This window comes from Coregonus clupeaformis, chromosome 9 (genome assembly GCF_020615455.1).
Source record: "Coregonus clupeaformis isolate EN_2021a chromosome 9, ASM2061545v1, whole genome shotgun sequence".
Lineage (NCBI taxonomy): Eukaryota > Metazoa > Chordata > Actinopteri > Salmoniformes > Salmonidae > Coregonus > Coregonus clupeaformis.
Genome location: NC_059200.1, coordinates 32,969,658 through 32,986,250, shown reverse-complemented (window position 1 = coordinate 32,986,250; position 16,593 = coordinate 32,969,658). Strand labels below are relative to the sequence as shown.

At 45.5% G+C, this 16,593-nt stretch overlaps 1 protein-coding gene across 1 annotated transcript in view; it reads right to left on the bottom strand.

The window, feature by feature from the left end:
- The window catches only part of LOC121573770 (roundabout homolog 1-like), a 233,209-nt gene that overhangs the window by 15,446 nt on the left and 201,170 nt on the right, over positions 1-16,593 (bottom strand). The window contains exons 5-11 of the mRNA XM_041886014.2: positions 14,292-14,449; positions 7,375-7,495; positions 6,255-6,393; positions 5,900-6,027; positions 1,777-1,785; positions 1,521-1,645; positions 1,178-1,349 (exon numbers count right to left, since the gene is read on the bottom strand). Of these exons, the coding sequence (XP_041741948.2) occupies positions 1,178-1,349; positions 1,521-1,645; positions 1,777-1,785; positions 5,900-6,027; positions 6,255-6,393; positions 7,375-7,495; positions 14,292-14,449 (852 nt within the window). The remainder of the gene's footprint in view (positions 1-1,177; positions 1,350-1,520; positions 1,646-1,776; positions 1,786-5,899; positions 6,028-6,254; positions 6,394-7,374; positions 7,496-14,291; positions 14,450-16,593) is intronic.

The window sequence follows — 16,593 nt, the reverse complement described above, 5'->3', positions numbered from 1 at the left end:
TTTAGATAGCAGTCGTGCAGGCATCACTCTCCCACTTCACAACCTTGTGGAAATAGGGGGGAAAAGGCTCTCCAAAATCAGAGGCACAGGGAAAAATAATAGAAACACCTTGAAAACCGCCAGAGGTAATGGCAGCAAGTTATTTCCATACAAATACACCTCGCAAACAGGGAGGGAGGAGGGGAGAGGAGAGAGGTGGGGGAAGGGAGATGGGAGAGACGGATAGGCCTATTCACTTGAAGGAAAAATATGGGGTAGTAGAGCGAGGAGTGCTACTTAGATTAAATTAAACATGCTACATTCTTGTTTCATTTCCATTAAGTGTAATTGAGTGTACATTAAGTCGGTGACTCTTATTTCTCCGGTGCGGCACGATGGCGGCTGCAGAACGCATTATCATCACCATATGATTACCCAGAACCAATAGCTACCACTGCTGAAGTCACCTCCATGCACAGACAATGCCTGCCGCCTGTACCAGCCTCAGGCAATTATGTGAATTAACGTAATATATGTACATAGTGAAGACACACACACACACATATGCGCACGCATGCTCACACTCAAGTCAGTTTATTATAACTAAGTAGACTTTGCTGGTGGTGATGGCTGCTGTAATTACAGCTGTAGGCCTTTGAGCCAGACTCACCATTTTAATTCTGTTTTTAATAACTGATGCAATTATCAGGATGATCATAATTCGGTTCACCAGCATGACATTAGGGAGGAGAACGAAAGGTGTCTGTGTTTAAATGTGTGTGTGTGTGTGTGTGTGTGTGTGTGTGTGTGTGAAAATGTGAGTATGTGGGGGTTTTGCAGGAGGGTTCAGTTGGGAAGGAGGGGATGGGCAGTCTGCCTGCACTGTGTCACCATGGGAACAGGGTTCCTGAATTCACTGTAAACAGTAAGAAACACTGAACCATAAAGGACACAGCGTCTCGGCAGTCTACAGGAGAGGCTGATCTGCCATACATCCAGTCAGCAAAGCAGCAAGTAGCTATTCAGCTACACAGCAGTGCTTTTTTAGTCATGACATTGGAGGCCACAGATTCTGCATCATGTGGAGACAACTCAGCCAAACAGGCCAGTGGAGTCAACTTACACAATGGAGGAGCTTTGGTCAGTTGATTAGAGGAAACCCTTCTCCACTCCCTCCTTCCCTCCCTCCCTCACTCACTGTCAGTGACCTCCAGCAGGGCCTTGGTGATGACGGAGCCAGCGATGTTGAGGGCCTGACAGCTGTAGTAGCCGGCGTCAGAGCGCTGGGCATCTGCGATGGTCAGACTGCCAGTCTGGGACACAGAGAGACGGCTGAAGGGCTGCGGGGGCTGGTAGGAGAACAGCAGGCTCTGGAGGACAGAGAGAAAGAGCCAGAGGGGTCATGAGACTGGAATTACATGTCTATGCTTGAGACATCCACTGGACATGGTGTTATCAATATCATACACTAGGATACAGATCAATAACTTAAACTCTATGCATCAACATTGATAACTTAGATGGACTAGATAGTATCTCACATTGCTGCCCTCCCTCTGCCAGAAGATAGCAGGCTGGGGGTTTCCAGTGGCCTCACACTGGAAGGTGACCATTCTCCCCACTGCCACCACCTGGTTTCTGGGGCGCATGGCAAACGCTGGGGGCACTGCAGGGTTGGAGAGATGGGTCTTGGTTAACAGGACAAACCATGAAAAACGTTGCAAGCATTGAAATAGAATAATAGAATAAACCACTCAAATCACATATAAATAGGATGACATAATGATGATAACTTACCAGTGAAGACTACAAGAGAAGAGAATAGAAGAGACACAAACACAGGAGATGAATAATGATGGCACATGCGATGGGAAAAGATTACCAGTCAATCATTAAACATTTTCAACAAACACTTTGATGAATGAATACATGACTGAGTAAATGAATGGAACAAACAACAATCTGATACAAAGTTGCGGCATCTGTGGCACAGAAGCTCTGTTTGTGTAATAGACTACTTTCCGGTCATTATTGGGGGATATGAGTGGTAGGGTGTGTTGACTGAGGCTGGTCTTAGGAGGAGTGGGCTTGTGTGTCTAATAAATGGGACCCCACTGGGAGACTGCTTTAGTGTGTGTTTGACTGTAAATACATCTCCTTACCTCTATCTAAATTATTCAACACTAGCAAAACACACACATGTAGCTACTGTGGACATATACACTCTCACACATACACACACATTACAGCAAATTACCTTTTAGTATTTTATCACTATTACATCACTACTACAGTGGAAATTTCCTTTCTTAAAGAGTTGAAGAGAAAGTCCGGAACACAGAAGGACCATAAAGAAAGGACCAAACAGAGGGAGGAGAGAAAGGAAGGACATAGACAGGAGAAAGCAGTGTGTTGTTGTTATTGGATTTGGCTGTGCCCTCTGAACCCTCTATCCCTCTAACCCTTGACAGCCATGTTTTCGGAGCGGGACTTGATGAATATGTGAACATGGACATCATAAGAGCCGAGGGCCAGTTCCCAGCATGCCATGCTGTATGGTAGAGGAAGTGGAGTGTCTCTTCCTGCCCCCTGCCTGAGTGTGTTGTCCTCATACCAGACCCCCTCTACGGGCCACATATGCAGCCAGCTACAGGCTCCCACCATATTTCATATAGCCGTATGTAATTATTTCCATTGACCGAATACTATGTCCCTGGAGAACGGCATGTTTCCTTCACTATGTTTGTCTGTGTAATATTTAGGACCCAGGATCTTGGAGGAAAACATTTCCTTCGCACACGCATGCATGCACACACACACACAGACACACACAAACACATAACATTGCTGGAAGTGTTTGAAAGGTTTGGTGTCGTGCTGATAGGTCCACACTGAAAGCCAAAGTGATGACCCCTGTAGTTTTATGTTTTATGGAGCCATCTGGGGTCAGAGGCATGAATTCCCCTGGCAGGCTTATTGGGTGACTGGGGGGGGGGGTGCTGAGGGGACACATGAGCTCTTGTGTTTGGTCAGTTGAATGGGCCAGTGAAAGGTGAGGATGGAGTGTGAGTATGTATCTTGGAGCATGTGTGTGAATGTGTGCCTCGCACGTGCGTGTGTATTTGCGCCAATGTGTATGTGTGTGTGTCACGCACGTGTGTGTGTGTGCGTGTGTATTACTATGTGTGCTCAGTTGGTCTGCTGGGACACAGCGTGGGCTGTTCCCATCCCTTGAAGACCCATTGGACCGGTTGACTCAAAGGTGTGAAAAGCTTTGCATGGGAGTGTTGGGTTGAGTTACAAGGCCAGCCAGTCCTGCAGCCTGTTTGGACAGAGTTACGACCCCCCAGTAAACACATAAACCTGAGGGAAGATTGAGGGGGATGGATTCTACTACAGCTCCATGTGCTGGATTAACTAACACAGACACTCTGAGACAGGAACTTTGGGTGTAGAGCTAGGCTTATAGAGCCTTATTGACTGAGGGCTTCATGTCTCTGTAAAGGCTGTGGCACACTGAGTCTTATTGCCTATAAAGGAGATAAACAGTGATATGCATGGCTAGAGAGAGAGAGAGAGAGAGAGAGAGAGAGAGAGAGAGAGAGAGAGAGAGAGAGAGAGAGAGAGAGAGAGAGAGAGAGAGAGAGAGAGAGAGAGAGAGAGAGAGAGAGAGAGAGAGAGAGAGAGAGAGAGAGAGAGAGAGAGAGAGAGAGAGAGAGAGAGAGAGGGGGAAAGAGAAGGGGGTGAATGAATGAGGCAGGGGGAATGGCCATAGTAAGAACAGAAAAGGGTGAGAAATGAAGACTTGACTTTGAGGAGGAAATACAGGAATCCAGATAATACTGTGCCAATTACTTTCAAATGCTACAAGGTGATCTGGAGTGTTGGCACTAGTTAAAGTGTGATGAACGACCTCAGTAAAAGTGTTAGGTGATGGAAAATATGCTAAATAAATCAAAATAAATAAACTAAACAAAAAAGTTACAAAAAAACTAACAGCTTAGCCTTGGAGGAAACCCTGTGTGCAAGCCTTGTTTTTGGATTTGAAAGCAGCTCGACTGGAGTGGGGATCCAATATACTTAGATTTTCACTACTGATAATATGGCCTGGCTCCACCAATCACATGGCCAGACTGTGTATAGAGGAAACAAACCCTTAATCTCATGCCTGCCCTGTGGATATGTTCAAACACAGCAAGCACACTAGACTGTTTGTGTTTGGGGCAGAAAACAGAGAAACCATGGAGCTTTGTTTCATTTCTGTCAGTCAACAGAGAAAAAAGGCAGTACAAATTACTACCGTGGGCTTATTCTGGTACTTGTTTAACAATGAATACTAGTGTATCTCGCTAGTCAGAAACTATGACTTGTGATACACTGAAAATATATTGTTTGAAAGGAGGGGGTAATACAAATTATTGTAATATCAATGTCAAACTCTCTCTCTCACCATTATGTTGGTGATCTGAACCCTCAAGTATCTCTCCAGATGAGATAATGTGTTTGTCAGACAGTGCTGTTGTTATGTCTCATTTCCTTCAGGGGAGATTTGTTCTCCCCATCCTCCCTCCCTCCCCATCCCTCTCTCCTCTTCCATCTCTCTCCACTGCTGGTTGGAACAGGAAGGAGGGAGAGGAGGAGAGAGAGAGAGAGAGAGAGAACAAGAGAGAGCGAGAGCGAGAGAGAGACAGAGACAGACAGACAGACAGACAGACAGACAGACAGACAGACAGACAGACAGACAGAGAGAGAGAGAGACAGAGAGAGAGAGAGAGAGAGAGAGAGAGAGAGAGAGAGAGAGAGAGAGAGAGAGAGAGAGAGACAGAGAGACAGAGAAAGATAGAGAGAGACAGAGAGAGAGAAAAGTAGCTACACAGTATAGACGTCTACACCCTTACCTCCAATTAAGACGATCTGTACTCATCTGCTATCTGTGCTTCTTCTCCTCTGTTCAGACCCTAAATTAGACCCTGGTCCCCCTCTTTTCCCAGGCAGGCAGGCAGGCAGGCAGAGAGGCAGGTTTGGTGTAGAGTAGACTGTGTAATTGGAACCATGTAATTTCCCTGCATGGGACCCAGGCTTGTCTTTAATTAAGCCCTGCTCCTCCTCACTGTCTGTCTATCTCTCTCTTGCTCTGTGTCACTGGGCCACTGTGTGTGTGTGTGTGTGTGTGTGTGTGTATGTGCGTGCGTGTGTACTCGTGTGTGTGTGTGAATAGTGGGGTGTTACTGCTCATTTCCTGCTGTCAGTCCCTGGTGCCTCATCAACATTCCCATTGGGGCACCTATTCAGAACTGTTACACTGATCCAGTCATGGTTATACTGGCAATGGGCTGTATGAGTAGGGAACACGGCTAGTAGAGTGTTGATTGCTGCAGAACTGATATAATAATATAATAATATGCGATTTAGCAGACGCTTTTATCCAAAGCGACTTACAGTCATGCGTGCATAATTTTTTTTTGTGTATGGGTGGTCCCGGTGATCGAACCCACTACCTTGGCGTTACAAGCGCCGTGCTCTACCAGCTGAGCTACAGAGGACCACGGATATGAACTCAAGCCAAGTAAATACATGACCTCACATTTAACTGATAACCCAACTCAGTCTGTTACCATGGGAACTGCTTGACTTGACACATGAATGTAGAATGATCCACGCTAAAGAAAACAGGGCAGGCCAGAGATCAGTGGTGTGACACTCTGTGGTGTGGCTAGACAGGGTTAGGTAAGATATGAGAACAGCTGTCTTCTCCTTCACACTTTCTCTAACGTTTCATGAATGTGAGAGCAACAGCTGCACAGCATAAACCCAGTCTGCACTTTGCATAGTCTGTGCACTTTCATGTCAAACAGCAGGTGTGACTTGGGTAAGGGTTAGGGTTGGGGTTAGGGTTACGGTCGGTGGAGGTTGTACTGACCGTGTACGGTCAGCGTAGCGGACGCCTCAGCCTTTCCCACCATGTTCTCTACAACACACGTGTAGGAGCCCTCGTCTGACAGTCTTACACCACGCACGCTCAGGGTGTGATCCTCTAGGATCTCATACCTGTAGACAGACAGACACATACACACACAGAGTGAGAGAAATGTTCAGGGACATATAAAGAGAGAGACAGACATGACATGCATGCACACTGTAATATACCACGCATCTAATTCCATGACCAGATGTGAGCCTGCGTGTGCATATGAATTTAGATTAGAGTATATATCTATGATGTGTAACAGGGTAATATAAAGGCTGTATAGTACTGCTGGGCCATCCATCCATACCTCCCCTTGGGCAGGTCTGCATCCTCTTTCCTCCAGCGGACAGTGGGGACCGGATCTCCCCGCGCCTCACAGTTGAACTCCACACTCTCATCTGCCAGCACCATAATACTACTGGGCCTCTTCACAAACCCTGGGCGCTCTGGGGAAGGGGGAGATCATTATCATCATCATGATGTGTTTAAAGTTCAAAGTTGTGTGATCTCCAACCCTAGCCCTTGCAAAATCAAGCTAATATAAAGCTATTAGATAAGCACCTAAAAATGAGACCTCTGAATACCATTAGCCCCCTGTAACCCTCTCTCCATGGGATGGATGTACCACACCCACATTCCCCTGTGTTTCACCCTCTTATTTTTATACATCACTGGGATAAGTAGTTCCAAAATTAATTATATTTTCATTAAAAAACATTCATTTACGTGAATGAAAACAATTTAAATACACTTAAAACTATAAGGGCTTGTTAAAACTAGGGCCATTTTATTCACATTGGTCCCAGGGTACATTTTAAAACAGATCTGTTTCTTCAATACGCAGTATTATTCTATTAGCCCTAAATGTTTTTACTAGGCATTATAAATGTGAGTGGTGTGCCCTGGCCAGTCGCCCAGCCCAGCCTAGCCGTTCCTGTGATAAGATGTCTCAGTCTGCTCACTTGGGAAGTGTTTGGAGAGGGGGTGGGATGGGGGTGGAGAGGGGGACAGCATAGGGTGGAGGTGGGGGTGGAGAGGGGAACCAGGCTAGGGGTCAGTGGTCTGGGACACTTGGCAGCAGGAAGAACGAGTGAGAGTGGGGGGGTGAGAGTGTGGGTACAACCTGGTCCAGGACAGCTGGGGGGTGGCAGGGGTCACGGTGGGAAGACAGGGTCACCCTGAGTTTAGGATTCTAGGATAAATGCCTTCACAGCTGCAGGGCTGGGGGCCATTGTTATGTAACCTGTTTCATTATTGGATTATGTGCCAGGGAGAAAAGCCTTTACCCAGGGGAAAGGCAGACTCTTTGACCGTCACTGACACAACTAAGACTGACTGAATGGGGCTGAGAGGAGGGAGAGGGAAACAGACTCCACTAGAGGGACAGACCAACATAAAAGCATACAGACAGACAGACATGGTCTTACCTAGTACAGTCAGTTCTGCAATCTCACTCTCCCTCTCTCCCACCATGTTGGTCCCCACACAAATGTATTTCCCTGCGTCACTCTTCCTGGCGTTGGTGATCATCAGCTTCCCACTGCGGATCTGACAGATGGAGGGAAAAAAGTAGAAGTTCTAAGGTCATATCTGTAACTAGATATATATATAAACCAAATATAAATAACACCACACTGAATATGGCAAATTATGCTTTGAAAGGCTCCCAAAAAGCGATTTGGTGAAATGATTTGCAGTTTAGAAGGCACTAAATCTAGGACAGCTTCTACCCCCAAGCCATAAGACTGCTAAACAGTTAATCAAATGGCTACCCGAACTATTTGCATTGACCCCCTTTTTTACGCTGCTGCTACTCACTGTTTATTATCTATGCATAGTCATTTTAACCCCACCTACATGTACCTCAATTACCTTGACTAACCTGTACCCTAGCACATTGACTTGGTACCGGTACCCCCTGTACAGTAGGGAGAACAAGTATTTGATACACTGCCAATTTTGCAGGTTTTCCTACTTACAAAGCATGTAGAGGTCTGTAATTTTTATCATAGGTACACTTCAACTGTGAGAGACGGAATCTAAAACAAAAATCCAGAAAATCACATTGTATGATTTTTAAGTAAATAATTTGCATTTTATTGCATGACATAAGTATTTGATCACCTACCAACCAGTAAGAATTCCGGCTCTCACAGACCTGTTAGTTTTTCTTTAAGAAGCCCTCCTGTTCTCCACTCATTACCTGTATTAACTGCACCTGTTTGAACTCGTTACCTGTATAAAAGACACCTGTCCACACAATCAAACAGACTCCAACCTCTCCACAATGGCCAAGACCAGAGAGCTGTGTAAGGACATCAGGGATAAAATTGTAGACCTGCACAAGGCTGGGATGGGCTACAGGACAATAGGCAAGCAGCTTGGTGAGAAGGCAACAACTGTTGGCGCAATTATTAGAAAATGGAAGAAGTTCAAGATGACGGTCAATCAACCTCGGTCTGGGGCTCCATGCAAGATCTCACCTCGTGGGGCATCAATGATCATGAGGAAGGTGAGGGATCAGCCCAGAACTACACGGCAGGACCTGGTCAATGACCTGAAGAGAGCTGGGACCACAGTCTCAAAGAGAACCATTAGTAACACAATACGCCGTCATGGATTAAAATCCTGCAGCGCACGCAAGGTCCCCCTGCTCAAGCCAGCGCATGTCCAGGCCCGTCTGAAGTTTGCCAATGACCATCTGGATGATCCAGAGGAGGAATGTGAGAAGGTCAAGTGGTCTGATGAGACAAAAATAGAGCTTTTTGGTCTAAACTCCACTCGCCGTGTTTGGAGGAAGAAGAAGGATGAGTACAACCCCAAGAACACCATCCCAACTGTGAAGCATGGAGGTGGAAACATCATTCTTTGGGGATGCTTTTCTGCAAAGGGGACAGGACGACTGCACCGTATTGAGGGGAGGATGGATGGGGCCATGTATCGCGAGATCTTGGCCAACAACCTCCTTCCCTCAGTAAGAGCATTGAAGATGGGTCGTGGCTGGGTCTTCCAGCATGACAACGACCCGAAACACACAGCCAGGGCAACTAAGGAGTGGCTCCGTAAGAAGCAGCTCAAGGTCCTGGAGTGGCCTAGCCAGTCTCCAGACCTGAACCCAATAGAACATTTTTGGAGGGAGCTGAAAGTCCGTATTGCCCAGCGACAGCCCCGAAACCTGAAGGATCTGGAGAAGGTCTGTATGGAGGAGTGGGCCAAAATCCCTGCTGCAGTGTGTGCAAACCTGGTCAAGACCTACAGGAAACATATGATCTCTGTAATTGCAAACAAAGGTTTCTCTACCAAATATTAAGTTCTGCTTTTCTGATGTATCAAATACTTATGTCATGCAATAAAATGCAAATTAATTACTTAAAAATCATACAATGTGATTTTCTGGATTTTTGTTTTAGATTCCGTCACTCACAGTTGAAGTGTACCTATGATAAAAATTACAGACCTCTACATGCTTTGTAAGTAGGAAAACCTGCAAAATCGTCAGTGTATCAAATACTTGTTCTCCCCACTGTATATAGCCTCGTTATTGTTATTTAATTGTGTTACTTTATATTTACATGTTTTTTTTATTGTATTTTTTTAAACTTTTTTTTGCAAATATTTTCTTACTTACTTAAAAAAACTAAACTCTGCATTGTTGGTTAAGGGCTTGTAAGTAAGCATTTCACGGTAAGGTCTACACCTGTTGTATTCGGCGCATTTGAGCAGTGGTCACCAACCTTTTCTGAGTCAAGATCAAAAGCAAAAAGCAAGTCCAAAAGCAGCCGAGATCTACTGCTCAGATTTTTATTTATTTTTATATGACTTAAAAAACATAAGTCTATGCAACATTAACCTATTTAAAACAGTTCTGTAGCAATGACGTTCGTGCAGTAGACTATAGGCCCAACGCATTATCACTGCATATTGGCTATGCTTGAATTGCAATGTTGTTGTTGTTCTCAGACCAATTAGAAATTATATATCAGAATTGTAGGTATATGATCACACTGGTAATAGATAATTTGTTGTATTACTTGTGAGGCACAGCTGAGTGAGCATGATCATTTGCTTTTTTTATTTTACTGGACTGATGGCCTGTATCTGATGGTCAGTCTGAGGGGAGGGAGGGAGCAGCGGTGAGGCTGCCTCTCACCCGACTCTCCGTCCCTACTCTCTCCATCCCAGAGTCTTCCAGCTGAAGGCGAAACTCAAGTCGCACTGCATTATTTCTGCCTCACGCACCAAATCATGATGTTACTGTTATGACCAGAGAACGTGATATATTCCTAAATATTACAAAAGACACAAGCCGCTAATAATAACAACGCAAGCCTATCGAAACACTTTGCTATACTCATTCATTGCAGCTGCAGTGCTATTTGTAGCGTGAGTGGAAGTAGGGAGAATGTGCATTTTATAGCTTATAAAAGTGTTGAAGAAACTGTTGACAGTGCTGAACTTAAACATTAACTTACTTATAAAAACAGCAGCTCTTTGCTGTATTCATTGAGTCATTCTCTAGTCATGGTTTTAAAAGTTTTGAAATCTCACAGCATCAACTTTGTTGTGTGCTTGAGGCTTCTTTTTATAGTCTATGTCTTGAGGAAACTGTGCAGACAGGGTGATCTGAGCTATCTGATTGGCCAGCGGTAGACCTATAGGTGCACTTGATTTGCTCTCTGGGCCTGCCAGGTATGCAGAGTTCTACAATAAGACACATGAAATGGTTCAAAATTGGAACACTTTGCCTTCCCGGTGCTAAGGCTGCTGAATCAAGTGTACCTACCGGATGAAAAAAGTAGGAACGCAAAGGCTTTATCGTTGTTGTTTTTTACAGAAATGTTTGGTGATCAACTACGAATAACTTGGAGATCGCGATCGACCAGTTGGTGACCACTGCTATAGAGCCCAGACAAAGATCTGGTAGGTTTAAGGCAGAAGCTTAAAGTAAACAGTGTGCGTTCCCAGCTGCCCCGGCTGACTGGCTACGTGGCAGGGAGGACAGTGCCTGACAAGTTTATTCCGCTGACAGAGGAAGCAGTGAGCCCACAATCCCTCAGGCCTCAGAGAACACTGCTACAGCACCAGCCTAGAGATCCTGTACTGTGCCATGCAACAGGATCATTGTAGCGGGAAATAACTCTGGATGGTTGGGTTGGAGAATTATGCTAGTTTCAAAGAAGAACTTCCGTGCAGAAAATTTGGAATCAGGGTTTCTGCAAACATAACTGATAAGTCAAAGCCAAATCATGCATCGGAAATGTTCAACTAACATTCAAATGTATTGAAATGGGGATTACTATTCAAACACTCAGGTGAGCTTGGTTGAAGGAAAACCTTTCTATAGTCCCTGCCTCTTGTTTCCCAGTGGTAAAGTGCAGTGTAGAGTGACGTTGGTTAGTGAGTGGAGAGGAATCAACTTCACGTGTGTAAACCATGCTGGGAAGACCAGCCAAGCAGTCACAGCTAATCTAACCCCCCTTCTCCATCTCATACACCACTACTAACCCTCCTCATGCTCCTCACCCCCTCTTGTCCCCCTTGCCCCTCTCGCCCTCACAATACCTGAAACATGCTGAGAGGAGGCTGACCTTCCCTCTCCACACTGACACATTCTCCCAGGCCATAAAAGCAATAATGTAATACACAGGGAGAGGAGGAGGAGAGGAGTGGGAGTGGAGAGAATGGGACGGGAGAGGGAGGAGGGAGAGGAGGGGGAGGAAGGGGTGAGGAGAGGGAGGAGGGGGAGAGGAAGGGAGAGGAGGGGAGGAGGGGGGATAGGAGGGGAGAGGAGGGGAGGAGGGGGAGAGGAGGGGAGGAGGGGGAGAGGAGGGGAGAGGAGGGGTTGAGGAGTGGAGAGGAGGGGGAGAGGAGTGGGAGAGCAGGGGAGGGGAGAGCAGGGGAGAGGAGGTGAGGGAAGAGCAGGGGAGAGGAGGGGAGGGGAGAGCAGGGGAGAGGAGGGGAGGGGAGGGAAGAGCAGGGGAGAGCAGGGGAGAGGAGGGGAGGGGAGAGCAGGGGAGAGGAGGGGAGGGAAGAGCAGGGGAGAGGGCAGCGACCAGGTTTTAAATCCCAGAGGTCTCAGAGGTGGCTGGGCCAGGACCTGTTTCATGTTACACCCCCTGTGGTGCTGGCCACTTTAGAATCGTCATCACATTACCCTGCATTTAACAGGGGGCAAAGGCCAGAGGAGTGTGATACATTCAGTGTGAGTGTTTGAGTGTGTGAGTTTGTGCCTGCATGTGCCCACACGTGCATGTGTGTCACATTAACAGCCTGCAACTCAGCCACTCATAACACACACAGCACCGTCAGGGTTCAGACACAACAACAGCGGTTGCTGGCTGAGAGTCCTTAGCACCTCTGAATGTAATTTGCAAACCGAATGCGCTTCGATTTTACATGTACAAATGGTTAAAAATGTCGGCAGTCAGACCACTACAGAGGGTGGTCCCTAAAACACAGCACACTGAACGATCGGCAGATGAACGCTAGATCCACATTCGGTGTGATGTGTGCAAGCTTTTATAAGTCCACATTTGGGTGACAATATGTGGGAAATCCTTGTGTCTTTGTGGATGTGCATTATGTCTGTGTGTAGCAACTTCAGAGCACAGACCCAGAGTGGGTGATACAGTACAGAGGGGGACAGGGTGAGGGTGAGGCCATGAGGACACATCTGGAGCTGCAGTACCAGTCTAGAGGAGAGGCCTGAGAACAAAGAAACAAGGGTCCTTTGAAGAGCTTCTCCTCAGATGTCCTCCTGTCACATCTCTCTCATTCCCTCTGTCTCTCTCTGTCTCTCTCTGTCTCTCTCTCTCTCTCTCTCTCTCTCTCCTCTCTCTCCCTCTCTCTCTCTCTCAACATCAGACCCACAACAACACCAGCAAATACATCACTCCTGTCCTCCACCTCTCTCCTCTCCCTCTCTCTCGCTCTCTTCCTTCCTTTCCTGCGTTACCCTCTGTTTTACCCCTCTCCTTCATGCATCTGCCTCCCCATCTGTTCCTTCCATTCCATAAAGGTGGTGGTGGTGTGTGTTTGGACTGTGTTAATGTGTTCCATGCAGTTCCTCTGTTATGTGTGCTACACTACACCACACTACACCACACAGCCGTGAGGATGGAGAGCTGATAGCCACATCACCCCCAACCTGACCCCACAACAGTCAATATAGGGTGTTATATGATGATGCTACAGTATAGTACTCTGTCTAGAAGTACTCCTGTTGATGCATTGCTCTGCACCACTGGCCACTTGTCCAGTGCCCACCCACTCAAAACCTTCCCCCAAACGTCCTTTACCCCATTAATTCAAGTTTGGCCACAAAATGCGTTCATGCCCGCAGCACCAAGTCCCACAGCAGAACCCCAGAACTCGCCGTGGTTTAAGAAACAACAACAGATTTGGGAGTGGATGTTGTGTTAGAAACAGAGCACAAACACAACACTCCATCACCAGCGCTGCATTGTTTACAGGGCATGAGGACTCATTAGGAAACAGTCTTATCTGCAGGCCCATTAGTCCAATGAGCCGAGCTATAGCTATGAGGCAGAAACCAAGCTGGCCTTCTGTTTACACTCTGAGCCAGTACACCAGGGAAAACCACAGACGCCATAGGGACAGGGGCCAACATGTCTGCCCTGACTTCACTACAAGACCTTACTTTACTTTTACTTCGTATATTATTTTATATACTGTAGGTAGATGGGTGTTGGTCCACATGATATCCTGGACGTAACTCAGGAGAAAAGACGGAAGTAGAAAGCCAACGCAGCCTTTCTATTTCCTTCACAAGGCCCTCCCTCCCTCCTCCACCTCCCTCTTGTCAGTGCGGAGGAGAGCAGCTCTGTCCATCGCATTCCCTCAGAGATAGACTAACTGTCAATCCGGAAGAGGATGAGCCTTGGATCCCAACTAACAAGTCCCCTAGAGCGTATACAGACAAACAAACAAACAAACATGTTTGCATACACACACACCCTCCCCTGATTCCTTTTCACGCTTCCCCAGATAGCCTTTCTTCCAAATAGACATTGATTGGCCAAACCACAGTGCAATATGATTTCATTATGTTTGTCAAATAGATGATGCACTTGTTTCTCTTCATTATGCCACACGTCTGCCAACAGAAACACTTTGATCTTCCTGGTGCTCTGCCAGCAAGCAGTGGGCCGTGTTTGTGTGTGTGTGTGTGTGTGTGTGTGTGTGTGTGTGTGTGTGTGTGTGTGTGTGTGTGTGTGTGTGTGTGTGTGTGTGTGTGTGCAGGTGTGATGTGCAGGCCCACCACAGTGCAGTGTATGCTCTGTACAGAGAGTGTGCTCCGAGGTTAACAGAGCTTGTGTCTTACCGTGATGCGCTCATCCCTGTCATTGATGTTGGTACCGTCTTTCCTCCATGAGATGGTGGGCTCAGGATGCCCACGGGGGGGTTGGCACTCCAGTACAGCAGGTTCACCCGCCGCCACCATCACATCCGCTGGGTTCTGTCTAAAGTCATCACGCAGTACTGTGGAACAGAAGAGAGGAGGGGTTAATGGCCTGTTAGCATTGCAGGTCGAAATGAAACAGAAAAAAATGTCACTAAATAAAAATCACTAATGCACCAATGGACTGTGAATGTAGGGTATACATGTAAAATATTCAAGACTATTATGACCAGACTCTAGATGTGCAAGGACAAAACTCTGAAGTCTGAGCAGAGGCAGTGAATCATGTCCATCACAGATAGATAAAGTCTTGAGGTAGCTGGACATGATATAATGCTATAGTGTAAAGTGGTCTCGGGGGCTGGGCCAAATCCCTGATGTGCTTTGGAGCTATAGGACTACCACCCTCTCTGTCTGATTAGACTAACTCTCTCCCACCTGCCTCTCCACTGTCACTCTTCACTCCAGCCCTGAGGGAACGTACAAGCACACGGGCAAACATTTGTATCACAATTCCATATACGACTCCCAGGAACTTTGTTTGAAGTGTGAGGTAAGCATGAACAAAATACAACCTCCCCAGTTAATGTTTGCCTACCATGTTTGCCCATCAAACACTTCAAGAGAGATAGGTGGATATTTCGCAAGAGCCATTAACAAGCTAGCTAGGTGGAAAACACACACTCAACATCTTCAAAGGTTTAAGGACCATTAGCGCAACGTCTCGATACATTATACATAGGGTTGCAAAGGGAGGGTATAATACTGGAAACTTTAGAAGTTTACCAGTTAACATATGCAAATTCTGGTATCATTCAAGGATTTAGCTCATTCAAGGGATGTAGCTCAGTTGGTAGTTTGCAACGCCAGGGTTGTGGGTTCAATTCCCACGGGGGGCCAGTATGAAAAATTTAAAATTAAATAATGTATGCACTCACTAACTGTAAGTCGCTCTGGATAAGAGCGTCTGCTAAATGACTAAAATGTAAATGTAAATGTAAATGATTTTATGTAATCTATCACAAGACAACTAGTGGCCCTTTTGGGTACTTCAGATTATCAAAGGTGTCTTTAATTATCTCTGGCCCTCTGTGTGGCCTTATCGCATGTAAAATATATGAAATAACTAAATAACATGATTTTCACCCCAAAAAAAATAATTACAAAGCTGTAAAACATTATCTTAAATATAAACCATCAACTTAGTGAATGCCGTTGGTGTTTAATATGACAGTTTCAGCATTAAATATCCTTTACTTTCACATTTTATTTATTTTACTATGTCAGTGTATTTGTTGTCAATGTTTCAGTCTCAAACTGGCGGCAGTAATTGGAAGAGTTGCAAGGTTAACTGAAAACAATGCCATTGTTGATTAGATGCTTTTTTCATTAATTAGGCTATTGTCTGTTGAACCATATGGTCTATCTACTAGAAATGCATGGACAATATGGACACAGACATAAAAATGAGTAGTCTATATGAATAAAATAAATAATAAGTTATTGAAGTATAAATTACCAAAGTTACGATAGATTGTCATAGATTTTCTGTTAATTATCAAAATTGCTGAAGATTCCTGTAACTTTGGTAAACTATTGGTAGCTTTCCAACCCTAATCACACAGCAATAACAGCCTGACACAATTACAGTGTATTGCTAGTTAGTGAATATACGGCTGTGAGAGTGATAATGGTATCATACGTTTATGTGAGGCTCGGTTTTGATTACAGAGACAATGAGTTTGTCAGGGAGCGAAGACAGCCTATCTGCTCCTGGTGATATTTAGAAACTGATTGGCTTGGAGAAGGGATGAACATACTGGCGTACTGGCCTAGCTAACAGAGGCCTAGAGAAGAGAAGAGAAGAGACGGGAAAAGAAGATAAGAGATGGGAAGAGAAGAGATGGGAAGAGAAGAGAAAAAAAGAAAGGAAGAGAAGAGTAGAAGAAAAGAGAGCAGCTATTTCAAATCAAATAACATGTCATTTGTCACATGCGCCGAATACAACAGGTGTAGACCTTACCATGAAATGCTTACTTACAAGCACCTTAACCAGCAATGCAGTTCAATAAATAGAGTTAAAAAAATCTAATACACAATAAAATAACAATAACGAGGCTATATACAGTGGGTACCGGTACCGAGTTAATGTGCATGAGTACAGGTTAGTCGAGGTAATTTTACATGTAGGTAGGGGTAAAGTGAATATGCATAGATAATAAAC